Source organism: Coturnix japonica, chromosome 4 (assembly GCF_054131305.1).
Source record: "Coturnix japonica strain WE chromosome 4, WE-NBRP24, whole genome shotgun sequence".
Classification (NCBI taxonomy): domain Eukaryota; kingdom Metazoa; phylum Chordata; class Aves; order Galliformes; family Phasianidae; genus Coturnix; species Coturnix japonica.
Genome location: NC_140666.1, coordinates 84,956,993 through 84,978,634, shown reverse-complemented (window position 1 = coordinate 84,978,634; position 21,642 = coordinate 84,956,993). Strand labels below are relative to the sequence as shown.

Here is a 21,642-nt window from a genome sequence, read left to right as displayed (position 1 = left end):
CCTTGTTTTTTCTCTTGTATCCTTTTTTAATATGCTTGCCCTTTGAGTTTTATTAATGTCCAGCATGGCAAGTCCAGATAGACTTGTATAGGAGAGTTTTAAAGAGTATCTGTAGTGTTTGTCTGTATTAGAAGGATCAAAAGAAGCCAAAACAGCAAGAGCTGTATAAATCCAGGTACAAAACCATATAAAGTGAGCTCTTTTGGAATGTGAACAGGGTTCACCCTTTGTACCTCGTTGCCTTGAATTCTCCTTGTTGTATTCAGAATAATTCTTGTGGTTGTCTTCACATCTGATAATGCTTCAGACTTCTGAGAAGTGAAAGTATGTTTTGGTTTGAGTTTGTTTGCTTGCTGAAAAGGGGGGAAATAGAAACAAACACAACTCTCTAACGTAAATGAAATACTGATTTCCAGACTAAATGTTGCCAAATAAAGCTGAATTTAGTAATATTAATTTCTACAAGCTGGGTTATTGTTGTGAACTATGGCAAGACATTTTGTATAGTGACTGGTATTTTAGATGCTTGAGTGGAAGCTTGTAGATGAACATGCATTGTAAAAGTGATTAGAATCAACTTGTGCTTCTGCAGCTGAAGGTGTCAGCTGGGGATGATATTGTAGCCTGGGTACATTACTTGAGTACTCAGAAGGGAGCCATGCCAGAGTGCAGCATGATGTAGGCTGCCTAAAGTTACCCAAGTTTTTGGTCTATGCCTGGATGGTAACGCTTCATGGTATTTCCTGTTCCTGTAGCCATGCAGGTATTCCAACACAAAGCCAGCAAGCTTAAATTACCACAAGTAAAGTAGCTCAGCTTGAAACTGCATCGCTGGTGAGATATCACAGACGGGAAAGGTAGTAAGCTTCCATCTCCTGGCTTGCTTTTACCTCAGTGAGCATGTAAAAGTACTGCAAGCATTTTTGTGTTCTGTTGACAACTGTGGGCCATGTCTGACATGTGCTGTATATGGAGTCAGCGAGTTTTAAATTACAAATACAGCTGTAGTAAAATTGCCTGGTAAAACCTGAAGCATAAGTAGTCGACCATTTCAAGGCTAAATCAGAACAAGTTTGACCACGGTATTTGGTGGTTTTAGCAATGAAGTTATGGGAATGGTGCTGTGTCTTTTGCACTAGGCATGCCAATATGAGAGTTTAAGTGTTAGAGTAGAATGATTTCAGTTGAAAGGGGCATAAATAGAACAAGTCCATCTGTTGTTCTTCTTCCTCCAGATATATTTGTTTTTCCTATGTAAGGCCCCTAACAGTGGAGATGTGCTTCCAGAGTGGTAGAAGTAAAATCATACCACATTGATAATGCTAATAACATTGGAGAAATTCCTCTAAGACCCTTGAAGTTGCTAAAACACCAAATGTTTGTCTAGCTTTCATTAATGTAGGAGCTGGTTAAAATGGCTCCAATAAATTAGAAATAATGTGGGTTTACTCTACAGCACTCCTTAGAACTAATTCAGTAGTACAGCTGCTTGAGGAAGAAGCTGTGCATACGTTGGAGGTGGAAATTCATGAGTTACAGATGACTGTGAGTCTCCATGAGGGTCTTTGCAGGGTATTAGATAACTTTATGGCAGAACTGATTTTGCTTTTTTCTTACTAGCTGAATGTTAAGCAGGAGGAGAAAAAAAGATCAAATGTGCATGTGTTAATATGTAACTTATGTCAAAAGTGTTTGTTAATAATATGCCCATGTCTAAAAAGTGGACGAACAATGCTGAAACTGATGTGCTACCGTGAGAGTTGTCTTTCTAAATGAAATGTTATCAAAGGTAACTACGTAAAGAGTAACTATATAAAAAATGCTTACAAACAATCCCTATTTTATTTTTTAAAAGCTAATTGAAATTGTGCAGCCCTGACTTGTCCCTGTTCACTTCTGCTTTTTAGGCAGTTGAGTCGATCCAGGCTGAAGATGAGAGTGCGAAACTCTGCAAACGTAGGATTGAACACCTGAAAGAACACAGTAGTGACCAACCAGCTGCTGCAAACATGTGGAAGAAGAAACGTATGGACCGTATGATGGTGGAACACCTCCTGCGCTGTGGCTACTACAACACAGCTGTAAAACTAGCAAGACAAAGTGGTATTGAGGTTGGTACTGTACACTATAAAATGGCTCTAAAGAGGAAACTAAAAAATACAAACAAGCTGCTTCAGTTCTATAGCAGCTTTTTCATGAGCTAGTGCCTTTGTTATTATTGTTCACCTGTTGGCATTTCTAGGGCTGAGTATGGTCTCCTTGCTTAGAAATACGATTTCTGTGAAGTATTTAATAAGCTGAAAGTGAAGGCAGAACTTTTAGGCACAAATGAAATGCTTCTAGATAAACTCTCTGACTTCAAAGTTAAGGTGTGTGTGTGCTTGTTTCCAAGTGTTATGCTGAGATTCTTGTCCCAGGCCTTCAGGCTGCTGATCAAGCATTTGGTGGAGCCTCCCATTTGTCTTTAAATGACTTGTGTAGGTGATTGGGCAGGGTTGCATATGCTGATTGTGGGAACAACTGTTGTATGGTATCCTAATACTTAATGCATGCTGACTTGCACTTTAGAAAATAAATTGTCATATGATTGAGGTATATTAGCAGCCTGTATGTAGTTAGCACAGAGTTTTATGCAGTGCTCCTAATTTCCCCATTTAAAATTGTGTGGCTGTCATTTTCCTTTTCATTTGGTATCTGGATGGTTCTGCTTCTATCTCATAAATCTTAAGTGTTTGGAATATGTTATTTCATAATAGTCAAGATTTCACATATGTTGGCATAGCTTCTTTATGCTGTGATCTGCACTGCTGTCCTCTCATTACCACGTAGACGTTATTAAAACTGATTTCAACGAATTGCTGTTCCCTTAAAATCTTGTTTTGCTAAACTTTAGGTCACATTTACTATTTGCTCCTCAGTGATTCTTGATTTTTAAGTTCTTTTGGTGTTCTTAATACCAGAAGGTATATAGTTCATCTTGAAGTTGTCTGCAGTGATAGTTGCAGAGTTAAGTGGTATTGTGAGGTGTGTACTTTGCCTCTCCTATGTGATGTAGCTGAGCATCTCAGTGAGCCAGCTGAGGTGAAGAGATTTTAGTTACTGATGTCAAATTAGGACATATGGGCTTGTTGTTCCTGGGCTTACCAGTCTCATCCTGCTTAGCCTGCACTGATAGTGGTAAATACCAATGAGGAAACAAAAAGAGGTTGAAGGGAAGGAAGAGGGGAAGAAATGGGTTACTAACTGTTAATGGGAAATAATTTTGCTCTTACTTGCTGACAGATTTGCTGCACTCAATCATTAAAGCTGGGCAAGGCAGTTGTTCTATTCAGGGATACTGTAATTGCAGCTGAATGGTCAGCAGCACCTCTGGCAAAACATACTTTGAAGGGGAAGATACACTTGAATAAGTAATCATAGAATGGTTTGAGTTGGAAGAGACCTGTAAGGTCATTTAGTTCCAGTTTCCTATATAGGCTGGGACTCTTCCCACCAGACCAGGTTGCCAAAGCCTCATTCAGACTGGTTTTGAATGCTTCCAGAGCTGGGGCATTCACAAACTCTATGTACTGAGGTTGTGAATGTTCAGCTTTGGTTTAGACATGGACATGGAAGTTAGTTACAATAGATTACAAGGCAGTGGTATGAGACATTGCACTTGTGAAGCCTCTCAGCTTTTTACTCTACTGAACAGAAGCTTTTGTTTTTGTTTATTTTCAAATAATCTCACTTAACTTCTGCCTCCAAGCTGAAGTATTTTTATTTACATAATATCCAAGTGTAATGGAACTTCGTTGCATGTGTGGTGAGACAATTTCTTCCAGCTTGCTAAAACTATGTACCCTCAGTACCTCAACATTGTCTTTATCTTTTACAGTAGAGTAGATGGCTTTTGCAGCAGTAGGATAATGAGTCTTGATAGTTGCACAGAATTTGTGGTGTTATGAGTTCAGTAACCGACTGCTTTCCTGCTCTTTATTCCTCTCTTGCTGGAAGATATGGGCGTTGAATCATTCTCTAATGCTTAGTAATGCAACTCTGCTCTGGGGGATTACAAAATATCATGATATTTTTCTCTCATCCCCTGTAATCTTTCTGTTTACTGTAGTCTCAACTGTAATTGTGATAAATGTCTCTACCACTGCAGGGTTCAGGATCACATTTTCTGCTGTAAATCTGGTTATGTCTATTACCTGGTTTTTGACATAGCAAGACAATATTGTTACTGCTCAGTAGGAATTACACTCTAAGTAGGAATCTGGACAAAGGCCTGCAATACCTGTGTGACTGAGAGCAGCTCCTGTTTTCATTGGTTTTTGTTTTTGTTTTTTTTAATTTAGCTTTTATGCTTCTCTCCTTTTCTTTTTCCCATGTTTGAGAGGCAACTCTGCCTCAAATCCTGAGCTGTTAAAAGAACCTACTCTTTATTAATTTTTAGCAGCAGCTAGGATCAAAGAACTGTGATTGCTATGCCCTTACATTCGGCTTAAGGCCAGTCATGAGTGCATTAGAACAGAAGTCAAGGCTGGGCCTAGTACTGCTCAGTGTCATCTGTTGTGAGACAGATGATGGGACAGTGTCCTTAGAAAGTCTGCAGGTGGTGAACATTGCCAGCAAGTGGAGGACTGATCCATCCCCACTACTCAGCACTCCTTAGACTTGCCTGCTGTTCTTCATCTGTTTCTGGGCTCCCCAGCAGCTGTATTGGGGAGTGAAGTCTCTCCATTCTTGGAAATGTTTAAAACCCGACTGGACTGACATGGTTGTAAGTAACCTGTTCTACTCAACCCTGCTTTGAGCAAAGGGGTTGGACTGAATTTTGAGTATTATCAACCCTAACTATTATGATTTGTTTTTGTGGTTGCAGACCAAATGGCAAAACATGGTATTTGCTGTTGGTTAAAAGGCTGAGCTTTTTCCATTTCAGTTGCACTTTGGGGATCCTAGGTTAAGTACTTTTCAATAGTTGCTAGACCAGTCTTGGGAACAAGTTTCAGCCTGTGTGTTTAAAGTTCATTATGTGGTTTCTGAATGCCAAGAGACCTGCAGAGCTGCTATGGTACCTCATGGGTGGAAGCAGCTTAGAAATCTATTCTGCCTCGGTGGCCAAAAGCCATTAAATCATTCATATGTTTGCCAGTAGTACATAGCAGACAGTTTGCTTGCGGATTGACTTACTGTAGTGTCCAATTTTAATAATTATTGATGGGCTGAGGCAAATTCTAGTCTGCTTACTAAATTAAGGATCTTAATAGGAATTAGGTTCTTGAATTCGTGTCATGGAAGATAAGCACTTAAAAGCTGTGGTTATAAACTAGGAGGCAAATGGCTATAAAAGTGCTGATGTGAAAATAATGTGAAAGTTTAAATGGCAGAATTAACTTAGCTCGACTTATATAAGCTGAGCACCAAAACTTTTCTAAGACACAAGGTTATAAAGCATAATACAGGGGGTAAAGCTACTGCCACGTAGTCTGTATGGCATGTCTTGAAGGAACAGCAGTACTGCTTGGGAATGAATATCAAAATGTGAGTCATGTTAAAATAGGAGCTGACAGTCAAGGACAGAAATGTCATGATGGTGCCAAAGTAAATGCAGGGGGGAGAGGATTCTGTTGCACTTGTTTTTTCTTGATGTTTTCAGACTCCCTAATGATGTGAAAAATGGTTTGGATTGAAGTAATAAACTGGATGTTAAAGGTGGGCTTTTTTATTGCATATAAATGAAGGTCATCAGTATCAGCTTGGTACACTTGATGATGATTTTACTGTGACTCCATTGTGACCTTGCAGGGCAACACCAACATAAAAAAAAAAAGAGTATTTTCGTGTACAGATTCATGTATTCAGCTATAGCTGGCAGAGCCGTCTCTAAGCTTAGTTTTGCCTTTCCGTGTTCTGCTGTGTTAAATGCTGTTACAGTTCTGTGCCACTGGCTGATCAGCAAATCTGATTCTGGAGGTGCAGTGTCTTAGTAGGAAGTCGGTTGCTGTTGTAGATAAGCTTTTTGTGGTTAAGTATGCAACCTCTGTTTATGTTTGTTGGAGGGTTGTTTTATAAACTCGGTGCTTTTTCTAGCCCCTTTATAATAAGCTAGGAAGGAAAAGGCTTCCTTATGTTCTGTTTAATATGAAATAATAGCAATTTTGCCAATATTGTGAGAAACAGATTCTGAAGTTGTCACTCTATGCTGTAAATACTCTTTCTATGCTTAGTTTACTGTAGCGTGGTAAATATTCCTACCTTTCTGCATGTGCTGTGCAAGGTGTGCTATTGCTTTTTCTGATATAGATGCTTTAAACTTATACCGTGTGTTAGGTCAGGGAGCAAATGTATCAAAGACCTTGACACTGAGAAGCAGAAGAGCTGCTACACCCTATGGTGTGTGTTGGAGGAGCACTGGCAGTGAAGTTCCAGATGTTGAGAGCACTTAAGTTGAAATAAGTAGTTTTAAACCATTAAGAAAAGTTAACTTGACCTTGCTTTGTAGGTTATGCATGCCAATCAGTTTTGCAAATTAGCAGTCTTAGATCAGTGATTAAGTAGATGCATGATCCTTCCAAGATGTTAGCTAAACATTACTGTTAACGCCAGTTTGCTTTCTGCTTTTGAGAACTCTTTGAAGAAGATAAATTCTATCATTGACTTCTAAGTTTTGTGACAGTTGTAAGCATTGGCCTGTGTTAGAAGGGCTTCTCGACTCTTCAAACAGTGCTACACCAGCTAAGAGCTGTTCTAAAGAAAATCATTCTCTTGGAGTGGGAATTTGGATCGTAGGTTGTTTTTTCTTTGTCAGTGTGTTCTTTCTCAAGCAGAACTTTTAAGTTTTTGGTCACTGTTTGTCCCTGTAGAATACTAAAGCAGAGCAGACACTGGAAAAGCCATTCTGGAAGTACTTTGTTATCTTTGAAACTGGTGCAGCAAATATTCCTTTCACTTACAATCAAAATGTAATTCAAAAAATGCAGCAGTCACTGCCTCAGTAAGTTGTTCTGCTGTTCTCCCTTTTGTGTGTGTGTATATATAAAATTTGATCCATTTTTTCCTCCTTCCTGTTGCATAGACACGGCTTCAGCTTTAATTATTTGGAAATAACTTCGGACAGATTAATTAACTCTGAATATTTGGAAAGATGCCTGCAGCAAACTCAGGTGTTCCATCATCTAATTTGGTTATGGGGAGTCATGAAATCTTATTTTGATGACCTTTAGAATAAGAGAGACTTATATTCCTCTAGACAAGCTACGTGGCTTTTGACCAAGCGCTGCTCTCTTCATTAAATAGCCAAAATCGCGTTACCCATGCCTTCAAGTTAAAGATTCTCTCATTGCTTTATTAAAGAAGAAATCCTCACAACTCTAAAATGGGTCTTTGAATTGATACTTGGGATGGCAGCTGGATGATTTCTGTTATGGAGCAAAACCTGATGGCAGATCAGCATCTTGTGAAATCACCCTTTTCCTGAGTAACTTCATCTTCCTACTCATTAAGGAGTCTGGGCCCCGCAAGCCTGAAATGGTTATTTCCACTGAATTTGTACAACTAAAGGAAGAAGTAGGAGTGAAATCTCAATCTAAATGCTGTATAACACTGATACAGTGTTCTTGGAACTTTCTACTGCAGCAGGAGGAGGATCAGTAATATGATTGCTTCAGCAAGAAATAAATACAAGTGCTTATAAAAACATGCTTGCATGAATAGGCCACGTGATGTTAAAGCTGAAAGCTGAACCGATGCTTCCTGTAACTCACAACACTGTGTGCTTAGAAATCTTGAAAGATGGCAAACACCTGAGTCTATATTCATCTGAAGTTTATATTCATAACACTTCTGTTTTAAATAGGTAAATATAAATGAGTGATGTACTTGCAATGTAGCCTTTGCCTCGCTGTTACACAGAATATGGACCAGTTGACTTTCTAATTGCAGGCTGAATGGCAAAAGCTAGTTTGCTTGAAGCCATCTGTTGTGTCCTTCCCCTGTGGTTCTCATGCTGGAGAGGTTGGAGAAGGCTGCCTGGAAAGGAGCTGCTGAACTGGCCAGGCCATTACCTTGAAGTGTTAAGCTGTGTGCTGGCAACAGGAGCTCCTGTCAATGTTCCCAGTGTAGGCATGGCAACTTCCAGTAGATTGATATAATGAACATCTGAGCGTGTTCATCTGAATTTCCAGGTGCTTTAATTCCTGAACAGCCATACATCTGCAGCTTGTCTCAAGCATCTTTGGGAGTTACAATTGTGTAAACATGTAATAGTCAAGATCAATCTAGGATAACAAACTTTCTCATTACAGATCATTTGACACTTCAAAGCCAACAACACGAAGCACGCTGTGATGTTGAGGCTGTGTTTCCAGGATTACCTGGTTGTAAATAATATATCTAAAAGATGTTTTATTTCAAAGCCTTTCAGAGTAAGGCTTGCAAAATGTCCTATTAAAAATGTACTGTCATTCAAGATTCTTGGAGTGAAATACTACCTAATGGTAGGATGGAGTTCTTGAGTAGGGACTGTCTACATGTGTTAGGTTTGCTTTCATTTACGCCTCTGATATTTTTCTTATACGTTCTTCCTACCAGACATTCCTTCACAATGTAAATGTTGCTTTACGTGCTGTGCTTTCTCCTGTTACTAGTCTGGGTGACAGGAGTTCATTTCTGTCCATACCGTTAGGGTGGACTGTTCCTGCTTGGGTTTAATAGGAGAGTGGTTAGTCCTTGGAACAGGCTGCTCAGGGAGGTTGTGGATGCCCCGTCCTTGGAGGTGTTCAAGACCAGGTTGGACGGGGCCCTGGGCAACCTGATCTAGTAAAGGTGTATGTTTGGTGGCCCTGCCAGGCAGGGGGGTTGGAACTAAATGATCCTTGAGGTCCCTTCCAACCCGGCTCATTCTGTGATTCTGTGGGTGATGGCAGCAGTTTGTGCCTGTGTGGCCAGCGGTTGATCCTCTTTCGTCAACCAGAAGAGGCTACTGCAGAAAACAGAGTTGTGAGCTGAGGCTTTTTTCTGCCTGTGGATGCATCTTAAAAGCTCTGAAGTCTCTCTTGCACTAGTCTGGTGTAGACATGACTGTGCAAAGCTCAGTATCATGTACTGCTGGGTTAAATGCAGCTGTTTGCTGAGCTACAGAAGCTGCTGAGACAGGATGAGAGGCTTTGGGAAAACAACTTGCTATAATAACCAGCCTCGCTAGCTGTGCTGTGAGGCTCCACCAAAATGACTGATGTGCATGAGGAAAAGTAGGCAAACAAAACAGCTCTTTATTTGCCTGTGGAGCAGGCAGTAGCAGAATCTGTATGTTTTGCTCTCTTTATTTCAGTGAGCTGTTGGAAAACATGGCAGGTGATTGAGAGATGTAAGGAGCAGGCTTGGGGGTAGCTTGGTAAGAGAACTGCAAGATACAGGAGCAAGAAATAGTAATTTGAGGGACTACTTCATCTCGAAGAAAGGCTTAAGAAAGAAGCAGTGCATGGAATCAGAAGTTTAATACAGAAAAATAATTTGAAATAAAATGAACTCGTAAGTTTATTCACTAGAACCAGTTGCCAAAAGAAGCAGCAACGTTGCTTCATGGCAGACAGTATTCTGATATTCTGACTGACTGGGGTCCTGTAGAAATAACTAAGTAAAATAAAAGGTCTGAGCCATATAGAGGTCACAGAAGATGCTCTCATGCAAGAGCTCAACTATGTACACCATGGAATATACTGTGTTTACTTTGTAGACAAAAACTTCTCTGCCTTGTCTGTTGGTGGATCTGTGGTTTGGCTGTCTCTCTGTTTTTTTCATACAACTAGCTTTGCAGCTGGCTTCTGAGTAGGGCATTCCATCATTTACTCTGTTTATTTTCTCTGTAGTGCCATTAATGTGTAGCATTATAACACTTAATAGTAGCTTAATGAACTTCAAGCAGCATTATTTTATGAGCAGAGAGTGAGGAGACCTCTTAATGTTAATTTGTGCCTCTTTTTAGCAGAACTTTAACTGTGATATTGCTGGTTTGTCGCTGTGTGTGCTTTTGTTTTATTTGCTTGGTTCTGCCTTCTAAACCAATGTGGTTTTTTAATACTCTGAATTCACTTTGAAGGATGGGTTCTTAAAACCAGCAGTCTTTCCCTTTCCTTGTTGTTTAGGGACAAAAGAATGGACCTCTCAGGCGCTGTGATGTGTTCTAGTCTAGACTGGTGCATTTTCATTCTTCCTCCATTGCAGAATAATGCAGAACCTCCTTCTTCCCCACAGGGTTCTGTTGCCTACTTCTGTAGATGTCTGCATCTGCCTTATTCCCAAGCTGTATAACAGTAGCTGCAGCATCAGTGTAACCCCTACACTTGCCGTGCATTCATCACATGGGGCAATCTAAGCAATGACTATACAAGTGTGTAACACTGATGTTACCTTTTGTTTGTCGCTGTTCATTGCTGCCCTTTTATCTGTTTTATAACTACTCCCTTAACTCCATTGGAGGTTAGGCTGCATGTTCAGGATAGATGGCTCAATATGCGAGTACTCATTGAAAGCTTAACACAGCTTTTTTTAAGCTTGTTCTAGAGTGATCTAATTGTTTACTGTATTTCATATATAAGTAGTTTAAATGGATGTTTACTATACTACTTAAGTACTTCAGCAAAACCTTTTTTAATATGAGAATGATGCTCTTATGCTCGTAGTATCTATATAAAGTCAATCTCACTAAAACTCATATCCACTTGGCATCAAGCTTGATTCTTGTTTGGGAACAGACTGAAAAATAGCAGAGGACTGACCTGTTAAAAATGATTTCTAGTGAAGCTGAGAATTTTACCTGCTGTGAAACAAACCACCTCTCGCACATGTTGCTGTCTCATGGTCATGACTGGAACTAAGAAGTAATTTGTAATTTAATTAGGAAGTTTTAATTTATTCACAGAGTGATTGCAGTCTCAAGATGGATAAACAAGTTCTGACAGAACGGATGAAGGTTTCTGCATCTGTGCTGATCTTTTAAGTAGGAGGTTGGAGCTTTCTGAAGGTGTCCCTGGGGATCTCTTGCATTGCCATCTTTGAAGAGGTCACTTTTAGAAGTCAGTAAAAGAAAAGCTCTTGGGTTGAGTTATTGCTGTCTCTGACTGTGGTGCAGTTAGTTTGCAGTGAAGTGAATAAAGTTTGCCTGTGTCTTGGAATAAAGGAATCCTGTGCAAATATGTATTGTCAGCAGTTGTGCAAGTCCTACAGAGTAAGAAAGACAAACAAGTTTGGCATTCATTATTCTTAGCATGACTTTGCTGTTTCCTACAAGAATGTGGATTTGCTGCTTTTTCTCTGGTTCGCTGCTGAATTCTGTTTCAGTGTAGGACGTTGGTTAAACACTTTGCTTAAATTTAAATCAAAAATAGTTCATTTGAATATGTGGCTGCTGATTTCTCATTTGCTTTAAAACTTTGTAGAAGAAAAGCTTTGTAGCATACATAGAATCACAGTTGTGATTATATTATATCAAGTCAAAATATCTGTAACTTAAAAGCAAATTATCTTATTGCCTTTAGTATACACCTTTAAAAGAGAAGCTGTCCTTCTCATACAGCATTCAGTGTATTTTTTTTATGAATCGTGTTTGTGTTTTTTTCCAATACAACCATGTGAATTCCTGAAATTGAGCCCATTTTTCATGTTCCTCTTAGTTTTGATGCCTGAAATTAGTGTTCTTGTTGATTATTTTTCATACCAAGGCAGGTCTCCAAGGATCTTTGGAACTCTTTAACTGGCTTCCTTGCTGGTTTTTCCTCCAGCTGATATAAACTGAATTCTAAATGTTCCTTCTGGGGAGGAAAGTTTTTGGTCTTTGCCAGTGCAATTTGGTATCTAACAAATAGTTTGTGTTTGCAGCTGGCCCCTCCAGTCAGGGTAGGTGCTGGAGCCTCTTGAAGATGGGGTGCTGCTGCTCAGGTGAGAAACCAAGGTTCTCAGTCTTTGCCCAGTGTTCTACTGCAGTCAGCTCCTGCTGGCAGTGATCAGAGCTCAGGATGCCCTCAAAGGAGTTGGACGTGTGTGTACATGCTGGGGATGTTCTTACCCAGAACTTGTCTCAGAGAAAGAAAAATACATTTATAGGGCTGTGGTTTTTATGTTGGCCCGGAATATATGTAGTAATTGTCATAGGAAAGGAATCCTCATTCTTCACAGTGTTTTATACCTTAATTATTGAAATTCTGTGCAGTATTATAGGGTTGGTGGCCTTTCTCCCTGTGAGCACATGCAGCATAAAAAGTAGTGAAGTTTAAAAGCTATATATATGTAAATCATGCTGAGCACAGGGTGATGGATAGATGTATAAAGAAGTGTCTGGTTCCACATAAGTGTCTTCAGTCTTAGGGTATGATATTTTTGTAATAGGTTATTTTTCTTTCTGTGAAGTTTAAACTATCATAATGGAATTGAATAGTTGCTTTGTGATAATGCTTATCCAGTGCTTAGTTACCCTTCTGGTACCTGGTGGGTAGATGGGAAGTGAGGTTGCCTTGGGTCCAATAGTTATAAGCAGAAACAATAAAATATAGCTGATAATTCCTTGCTTTCTGTAGAAGGAAGAGGAAGGTTCTACTGCTTTCATTGTGTAATTGTTGTTAATATTTATGGCCAGAGGGCTTTTTCTCCTACTTAGATGTAGGTTTGCCATTACTTAGTCCTCCTATCAAAAGTTAAGTGTTCTGCATTTGTGAGTTAATTTAGGCAGTGCTATCATGGAGATACATGGGAGGCTGGAGTTGTGCTTGTATGTTGTGGTTTGATAACGCTGTGCAGCATAGGCCTTGTCTGTAACTTTTCAGTCTGGGAATAAAATACTGCGATCTTTTGGTTTTTAGTGTGGAAACTGAAGCTGTGAAATGAGGAAACACTTGCAGTGTTGCAGAAGATGATAATTAGAGTACTTAAAATTGCTTTATAGCTTATATGCAGGCTGTGAGATAGGAGTAGTTCTCTACAGAACGTAGTGTTGACCTGCACAGAAGACCTGTGACATTTTAAAGCCACATGGTCCTACCATGCTCCATACTTCTATTTCATTAACAACAGCTAAAGAAATACACTGTGGAGGCACAATCAAAATAGGAAAGTGTGATCAGATATAAGTCACTGTAGCATATGTAGGTTTTTTCAAGTATATTGCCTGATTGAATTTTAGTATTCTTATTCTGCCAATGTGCTTAATTAAGACTTAGAACTGTTTGTTATCAAATCCATAAGCCATTTATTTCTCCACAAATGGATTTCTTATATTGCTATGCTACTTCCTACCTACTCAACAGAGAACAAAAACATTTATTGGAACAATTTAAATGTGGTTGTAGTTCCAAAAGAAAACCTTTCAATTAAAAATATTCTGTTTTCTGGATACATACTGTCTATTTAATGGAGACAGCTGCCAAGCTTTGACTCCTTTTTGGCAAACACAAATCCAAATGATGTGTCTGTACCAAATAGAATCTTTTTTATTTTAAATCTGCAAAAGGATTGTAGGAGTTATTTTTCACTTTGAAGTTCTTCTCGTTCTCAGCAGCTGCTACAACCTCTTTTCCCTCAAGGAATAGCTGAAGATTGCTATACTATCACCTCACTGATAAATGCTTTTGGTTGGGTTTCTCACCAGTTCATTGACCTATAATGCCTATGTGAATCTTCAAAAACACACCATACTTTTGATGGAGTCAGAAAAGGCCAACAAATGTGAACAAATACAACAAAACCAGTGATTTCTTGGTATACCTTGCATATCTAGACCATTATGAAAGTAGAAGTAAATGCTTTTGTTGTAATTTGATGTGAAAATTAATGCTGCTTACTAAAGGGGGGTACACGTAACTTGGTGTGGGGAATGCTGTTCTTAACTCTAGTCATTTTTAACAGTTGTATGGAGAAATAGGCAAACAAGATAATGGTTATGGTGGCATTGAATGTCGGATTGCTCATACAGTTGATTTACATGGGCAAGATTCATTTCCTTCTATAAACTGCTACTACTTTACTACTTTAGCTCTGATCTCAATCTTATCTGGATTTAGTAACTTGAGAGTTATATGTCAGTTTAATTTTTTTGATAGCATAATGCTGTTGTTAGAGTTGTAACACATAAACTTTGCCTATGACTTCAAAAACGAATTCTTAAGTCATGGAGAGAACTTTAGGAGAAGTTTTTGTGCTTAACCACTTACACTCCAATTTAGAAGTACCTGGAACATGTCTGCATCTCTGTAAATAACCATTCTGACAAAACTAGTCCAATCTGGCCTGCTTTTCCAGTAAGAGGCTTCCTGTATCTATAAGGAAAAATTGGCTGATGAAATGCAAGCTGTGAATGTGATATGCCTGGCACCATTTCTCTGCTTTTTAAGATTGCCTCGGGGAAGTCTAAGAGTGAATATATTCAGCTGTTCTAACAGCTGAAAATGCCACCTATTCCAGAGAGTGGTTTGGTTCACTGCAGCTACTCTAACATTTGTCATACTTAGCATTTCAGTTGTATGATTTTCTGCATTTTGCTGTGAAGTCTCCATAAAAGTGAACTTGTTCCAAACTGGTGTGTTAATCAAATATTTGATACCGGATTGTTGCTTGTGTATTGAGTTATGGTATCTCACAGCGTATCTTCTTTAACAAAGTGTGAACTGTAACAGCATGATATGTTTATGCAGCTCAGAAATAACTTCTGGTAGTGCCAGTTCAGAGTGAATCTTATCCATATAATTTGGAAACAAACTAAATGCTTTTTGAGATATATATGGGAAAAAATAACTTGCTAGCCTAGAAGATCTTAAATCTTCCTGGTCTGTGTTATCCTTGGTTGGTACAGATGTGTAAAGCAGCTTGCAGTGAAGTAGCAGAGGTACAAGGCTTGCTCCAGACAAACTTGATACCAGATGCTCCTCTTTAAACATATCTACTTCCATTAAGCAATGGAGGAACTACATAATATAGACATTGGCATAGTCCACTGATATAAGACAAGCATTGTGGAAACCAAGTATTCTTGGAAATGTGGATTTGCACCCAGCTGGTGAGATCTTGTCCATTTCCTCGCAAAGCTCCAAGATGTCATCTTTATTTCTTTTTCCTAGTTCTGTTGCATAAATGGGTTTAGAAGAGTCTGTCTTGGCACATGGAGATGCGGTGTTCACAAAATTGTTACAGCAAATTTTAAGTAATGTCCTTTAAAGATGTCTCTGAAACAGTCTTTTGTATCTCTGTGCTCCAGTTGGTTAAATGGATTGCTGTGTAAAATATCAGTATGATTTAACAAGCTGTGCTTTCCTTTTTCTTTTCTATTAAAGGACTTAGTAAATATTGAGATGTTTTTGACTGCTAAAGAAGTGGAAGAGTCATTGGAAAGACAAGAGACTATGACTTGCTTGGCTTGGTGTCATGATAACAAATCCAGGCTCAGAAAAATGAAGGTATGAAAACAATGTCAATGTTTTGCCTAAGTAACGGTTCTCTAAAGTACTTGGTTATTTGATATGGTCAATTTGGTTTAAATTATAGGTTGTGAATAAAGCCGTATGTAAAAGTAAGGGAAGTAAGTACAAAATGTATTTGTTAAGGTTACTGGTGCTGAGCTAGCCCAAATGAATGCCAAACTTTAATGCGGTGTGTGTAGTAGTGTCTCAGTGCATGTGAATCTGTGTGTATAGCACTCAGTATCCAGCTGAGAATGTAGCTCATAGTTCATATATGAACAGTGAGACTAATTTGTAAGCCTATGTCTGAGAGGAATATCATATGGATTTGTCTTAATATTTTTGAAGTGCAATATATGTAAATATAAAACTAAGCAGACTTGAGTGAAGAAGTAGCTTTTTATGAGGGAAGTACTGAGGACCTTCTTGCAAAAATAAAAGCAAGTCTTATCAAGTAACAAACACGGTAAGTTGACTTCTAGCTATTGAGTATTGAGTGTGACCTGAACATGCTATTTCTGTGTTCCTGTGCAGTTGGTTTAAATTTCCTTGACTCTTAAATTCTACATTTAAAAACAACGTTATAGTCTCTTTCAGGGCTTGCAGAAATCTGTTTGACTGTATTAATCAGAATCTCTACTTCCTTCAGTGGTTTTGGTCTTTTTAAACTAAGCTTTCTTTAAGGAAAAGATATTTAAGTATCCTTAAAGATAAGCAATGAGTGACATTCTCTGTCAGTCGGGCACCAAAATGAGAATGAACCAAAGATGGGACACAAGAGTAAAATGACCAGTGATTACCCTAAAGAAAATGATCTTTTAATGGAAAAACCATTAAAGGAAAACCAGAATTGGTATGTAAACAGCATTGCATAGCTATACCACTGGGAAAACATATGTATCTATATAATTTTAATACAGCAAGTAATGGAAGAAATTAACAGCCGAATATCTTATTTTTTCATCCCTGATCTTTGCCAAACAAGTAAGGATAAAAATTTTCCCTGTCATCCTTTGAGAATGGAAGAAAAATACTGCAAGCCCTACTCAGTCTCTGCAGATTGGGTTTTCTTGGGGGATGGTAGGGGAGAGCTGTGAGACTTTTCTTTACTGCTGAAACATGTTAATGAAATAACTGAGCCCTTGGGATTGGTATCATCAACAATTTAGAAAGTTTTATTAATTTTCTTTAATAGAAACCAACATAACCAATATTCTAAATAAGGCTTTTGTGTAGATCTGAACAAAAGAACTTGAATTCTATTTGAAAATTGCAAATAAAAAGAAATCTTAGTTCTTTGCAAACCATGGACTTGAGCACAGAGAAAGGTGTACTTGGAAAGTAACGTATTTCCCACTCCTTAAACAAATGTACCTTAACAGGACAGAACGTATCACTTTAAGCAGCTGACATTTCTAATCTCAAGACAAGAAATTGCTGTAATGTGCACATCAGAGACCCCATGCAGTTAATTAACTGAAATTTGGAGTTGCTCAAATTCCTCCTGAAGTCACTGAGGGGTTTTGGATGGTATTGTACTGATGGACGATAAACAAAAGGCAACTGTTCATAAGAAGCTTTGGGGAACAGAAAATAGATTTGCCTAACAGAGCAACTCAGCGTAATTCAAAAAAACAGTTATTTTTTAGGATTCAGAAAGGGTTCTAGTTTTTGGTTGTTAGGGTAATAAAATAGTTGACTGTGTCCTTATATAGAGGCATAATGGCTTGTTCTTTTAGGAGGGAGAACCTTTTACCTTAATTCTATATAATTTTTAATATAGATTTTTTTTTTTTTGTGAACTGATGATGGAATTTGATTTAAAGAGACACTGTCAATTTCATTAAGCTTCAAATTATATTTTCCCCAAGCAGGTAAATGTCACTTGGTTTCCTTGTTTGAGATTTGTTTTCAGCATGGCTTTTAGATGTTTTGACAACAGCAGTGGGTTAGAAGCTTGGAAAAAAGGGAGCTGGGGAGAGAAGGACCACAGCAGTCTAGACTCAGTGCTGCTTTTCATAAGAGGAGGGTGCTTTCAGAATGGGTTTAAAGACTTATTTCTTCCTTGCAGTCTTTTGGGTCAATCTCATGTCTTAAATCGGCCCCAAACTTCTACTGAGTTATTGCTTTTAACTTTAAGATAGTACTGAGAACTCACCTACTACTCTTACTTGCATCCCAAAAAATGATGATTTCAGTCATCAAGGAAATGTTCACTTTTTGTAAATACTGAAGTTTGGAAGGAGCTTTTTGTTTGCTTTTAGGGAGTTGTGTTGCTGTCTTGTCTGTAGACAGCATTTCTACTTTCTCTGCATGAATACCTATAAGCAAGCAAACAAGGCTGCATGTAGTTAACACTTCTTTGTTGTGCACACATAGTATTTAACATCTGGAGAAAAGCATGGTTTTGACACCATCTGAGACCCTGTCTTGTCTTTGATTTCAGAGCTGTCTGGAGTTCAGCCTAAGGATTCAGGAGTTCATTGAACTCATTCGACAGAACAAGAGACTGGATGCTGTGAGGTATGAAAACAGGATGTTTTACAAATGTTTCTTACAGCAATAGAATGCTTCATCAGTAATGTGACTGTTATTGCAATACCTGAAAGCCCTACTGCTGCAACTAGTCTTGATAGTGTTATTGTGATCAGGTTTTGGATTTTAGTTGAGATTGTGGTTTTTTTTGTGTTTTCCAAAGGTAAGGTGTCAGTCCAGGTGCAACTTTGAAAATCTGTTGTTATTTAAACTCCACATCTCCACAGACTCCACAGTTAAGGATTACAAAGCTGGTTTTAAAACTAAGTATTCTGGTGGTGTGTAATGAACGTACTTATCTTTCAAGATGTACAGGTAGTTTCTGGTAGGAACTCATTGCAATTTTGTTACAGGAAATACTAAAAGGTGAAAGAAACACATCTGAAGCTTAACACTTCATTTGACTGAATTGTCTCCTGTTTTGTTCTCACTAATCTTGTTTGTTATAGTTGGGCATTAGGCCAAGTTTGCTTTTTGTACTTCTTGTATTGAATGGATAACTTGGTAATTCCTTGTTATGTGATAACAAGTCATGTCTCATTCCATTTCCCTAGCCCCAGATAAACTCAGTATCCATTTTATCGCTTGAACTAGTTTAACATTAGAACTTTGAGAAGAAAATAACACTGCCCAAGGTGATGTGAATGAGTGAGAGTCAAATTAGGTCTGACCATGGCCTGGCTTCAACCACAAGATGGTCTTTCTGGCACTTACAGTCTATGAGTCAATTTATGCTTTTCAGTTTGCAGTTTTGATGTAAAGTCTTGAAATAATATTCCAGGATAATACAGGAACCAGTTCTGCTGAAAGAAGTGGAAATTTGATAGTGTGACTATAAAATGTGTTGATAATTCTTATAAGGAGTACTTTTTCCAGCACCGTAACTTTTGATGCAGGGGCAGAGCTGCTGGATCTTAGACATGGAGAAGGTTCTGGTTCTTTTTATCTTTAAGGATATTTAAACCTAGGGTGAGATGACAAGCTTTATGGACAGATTTCATGCTTCTTTAATACAGTGCAGTGATATCTGTTACACCTTAAGATTTCTGACAAGTTTTATATTGAGGAAGTGGTAAGTATTACTGCCTTTGAAGTTGTACTAGAAATTGAAACCAGCAGGAGGTTTGTATTTTGTGGAAAAGCTGCTTTTCGCTCTGAGGGGTGCGGAGCTGTAGCAAACATCAAGTATCATAAGCATAGACTGAAAGCATTCTTAGCTCAGTCATCTGCTTTAGGTGTAGCAATTCCTCTGCAGGGTGAACCAGGTGATTTCTCTTTGAATAAATGGATGAGAAACTTGGACCTTCTTGAATTTTGGAAGGAAAAAGTAGCTCAGCAGTGTTGGGAGGCCTGATGTTAACACCTACACCAAAATGACTCACCTTTTAGTTTTAGGGGTTATTTCAGATGGTTATTTCTGGTTTTGTTCAAGTCTCTTTGTTGGCTTTGAGACACCTCATATCATTCCTGCTTTGCCCTACTTGCACCTAAATGGTTGTTGTCTCTCTTATGACCAAATATGCAGTCTGATGAAACTGCTAAATAATTGTAGCAGGTTAATAATTGAAGGATGGAGAGGCTACACACTGTCATTAAGATACATACGCATATTCTTTGATAGAGCTCTGAGGTCCTAAGGAATTAAGCCAGGTACTTAGGAAAAGGATGAAAGACTGAACTACTTGGTCTGTCTTCTGAAGCCTGTTGTGCCCTTTATATCCAGTGAATACTGTGCCTTTGTGCCCTTAGCTTTACTCTCTGCTAATTTTGCTTCTTTGCCAAATGTGCAGTCATGCATCTTAACAATGAATAGTCCATGCTCAGAAAACTACTTTTTTTTGAGCTTCAACTTCCTTATGTAGCTTAGAAAATGGGGTGGGGGTAGAGCTGGAGTAAAGAGATGGGCTAAGAATTGGAACAAAGTAACGAGTTCATTCTGCATTCTGTTATTGATTCTGGAAGTTTGTTTCCTCCCGGTTCCTTTTCCTTCTTGGATTTAATAGAGTCTGTGAGCTGTTGCCCTCATTTTAGGGCCCAGTGCTCTTGACATGGGATAATTTGTACTTTCATGGGCGTTTATTGATTTATGGCTTGTTCTTTTACCTTTGAGGCTTTCTTTGTAAACATGTGTTAAAGCATATTTCCGTCCTTCAAGATTTAAAACTTGTATGTCCGTTCTACATTGGAAATGAGCTTCAATGTATTGGGGTGTTGAGGTAAAGCGTGTAGATTCCACATACCTGTTGAAGTTCAGGGTTGCCATGTGTTTACACTTGGCAGTTGTAACTTGCCAGAGGTGATAACGCTGCTTTAATTTTATAACTTCTCAGAGAAAAGGACCCACAGAAGTCCTTCAATCCACTTTAACTTGATAGTTTCTGATGATTTTGTACATTGAGTTCAACTTCTCAGTGCTGTCTTGAAGGAACATGGTTTAAAAATTCAGCTTTTGACATTATGTTCTAATCTGCTTCAAAATAAGTGTGTAATAGGGGAAGATACTTGTAGGAGGGTGTAGCATAAATCTTGCTGCAAACCATTGGAACTTGTGTTTTTATTAGCTTCATTCTGTTAAGTGCCTGCAGCAGGATTCTTTCAGTATTGTGTCCGTAGTGCAATAAATAGGTCAGGCATCCATTAGAAAGCAGAGAAAGAGGCTGTTTACCAAGTAGTTTCCTGTACGAGTGGAACTCAGAGAGCTGACATTTTGTTGAGACGCAGCTGGTGTTTAAATAAGTTTGAAAGCTTTGCTCGCTGCCTGCTGCGAACCTCCAAAGTGCCACACTGCTTTTAGGATGAAACTGATGGGAGCCTTAAAAATATTTATCTTATTAAATATGTGTTTGAATTTCTGTAGCTTTTTAGAGTAGAAGAAGCACAGGCTGACCTTGCTCTGAGGTAGCTTATCAGAGCAGTTTTCAGAGAGCTTGTTTCAAGAAGGTACAAAAGCTGGTTTTTTTTCAATACAGAGAGTAAATCACTTCTACCTAAATACATCAGAGTTCTCAGGCTCACTCATCAGCCTGTAACTCCTACAGTCTCTTCAGGTTGCATAAAGCCCAGGGCTGCTGCAGTAGCAATAAGACGCTCAATTCATGCTTTCAGGGCTCTCACTAACTTCATTCTCCAAAATCTGACAGCGTTCTGCTGCTTTGCTGTTGTGGGGAGTCATGGATGCACAGTTCTCAGCTAAAAGCTTAACAAAACAGCCTATACACTTCAGACATAAAGGACAAAAATAGTAAATAAGAGTAGCCAGTAATGTACAAACAAAATGGATGTGTACCTGTACATTCTGTAGTTTAAATACTTTCCCAAGATCACTGTACCCTCATACAGACTGTAAATCAAGTCTTCACAGATATTCTTTCCTTTTTTGGATTTGCCAAGCGTGCAGTTTTCATACACACTTCCTCGGGCTGAAGGAACAGCTATTTCAAACAGAAGGTGTTTATGGAATTTACAGAATCACTGGCATTTGAGAAAGGAGAAGGCAGTGATTTCAGTGATGGCCCACGCATAATGATGAAAAATGTAATCCACTGCTCTAGCTATACTGACCAATACACGCTAATGCAGTAAAAGCACTGGAAGTAAGCAATGTAACACTTGTTAGTGTTCACAGTACCTCTAAGAGTTTGACATTTGGGAAAGGTGGAGAGAATGGAAATAGCAGAAT

The 21,642-nt window shown here is 38.6% G+C and overlaps 1 protein-coding gene across 11 annotated transcripts in view; it reads left to right on the top strand.

Moving 5' to 3' along the window:
• The window catches only part of MAEA (macrophage erythroblast attacher, E3 ubiquitin ligase), a 43,928-nt gene that overhangs the window by 16,657 nt on the left and 5,629 nt on the right, over nucleotides 1–21,642 (top strand). For all 11 annotated transcript variants that reach the window (XM_015862572.3, XM_085547505.1, XM_085547510.1 and 8 more), the window contains 3 exons: nucleotides 1,908–2,111; nucleotides 15,303–15,425; nucleotides 17,875–17,951. In XM_015862572.3, the coding sequence (XP_015718058.1) occupies nucleotides 1,908–2,111; nucleotides 15,303–15,425; nucleotides 17,875–17,951 (404 nt within the window). The remainder of the gene's footprint in view (nucleotides 1–1,907; nucleotides 2,112–15,302; nucleotides 15,426–17,874; nucleotides 17,952–21,642) is intronic.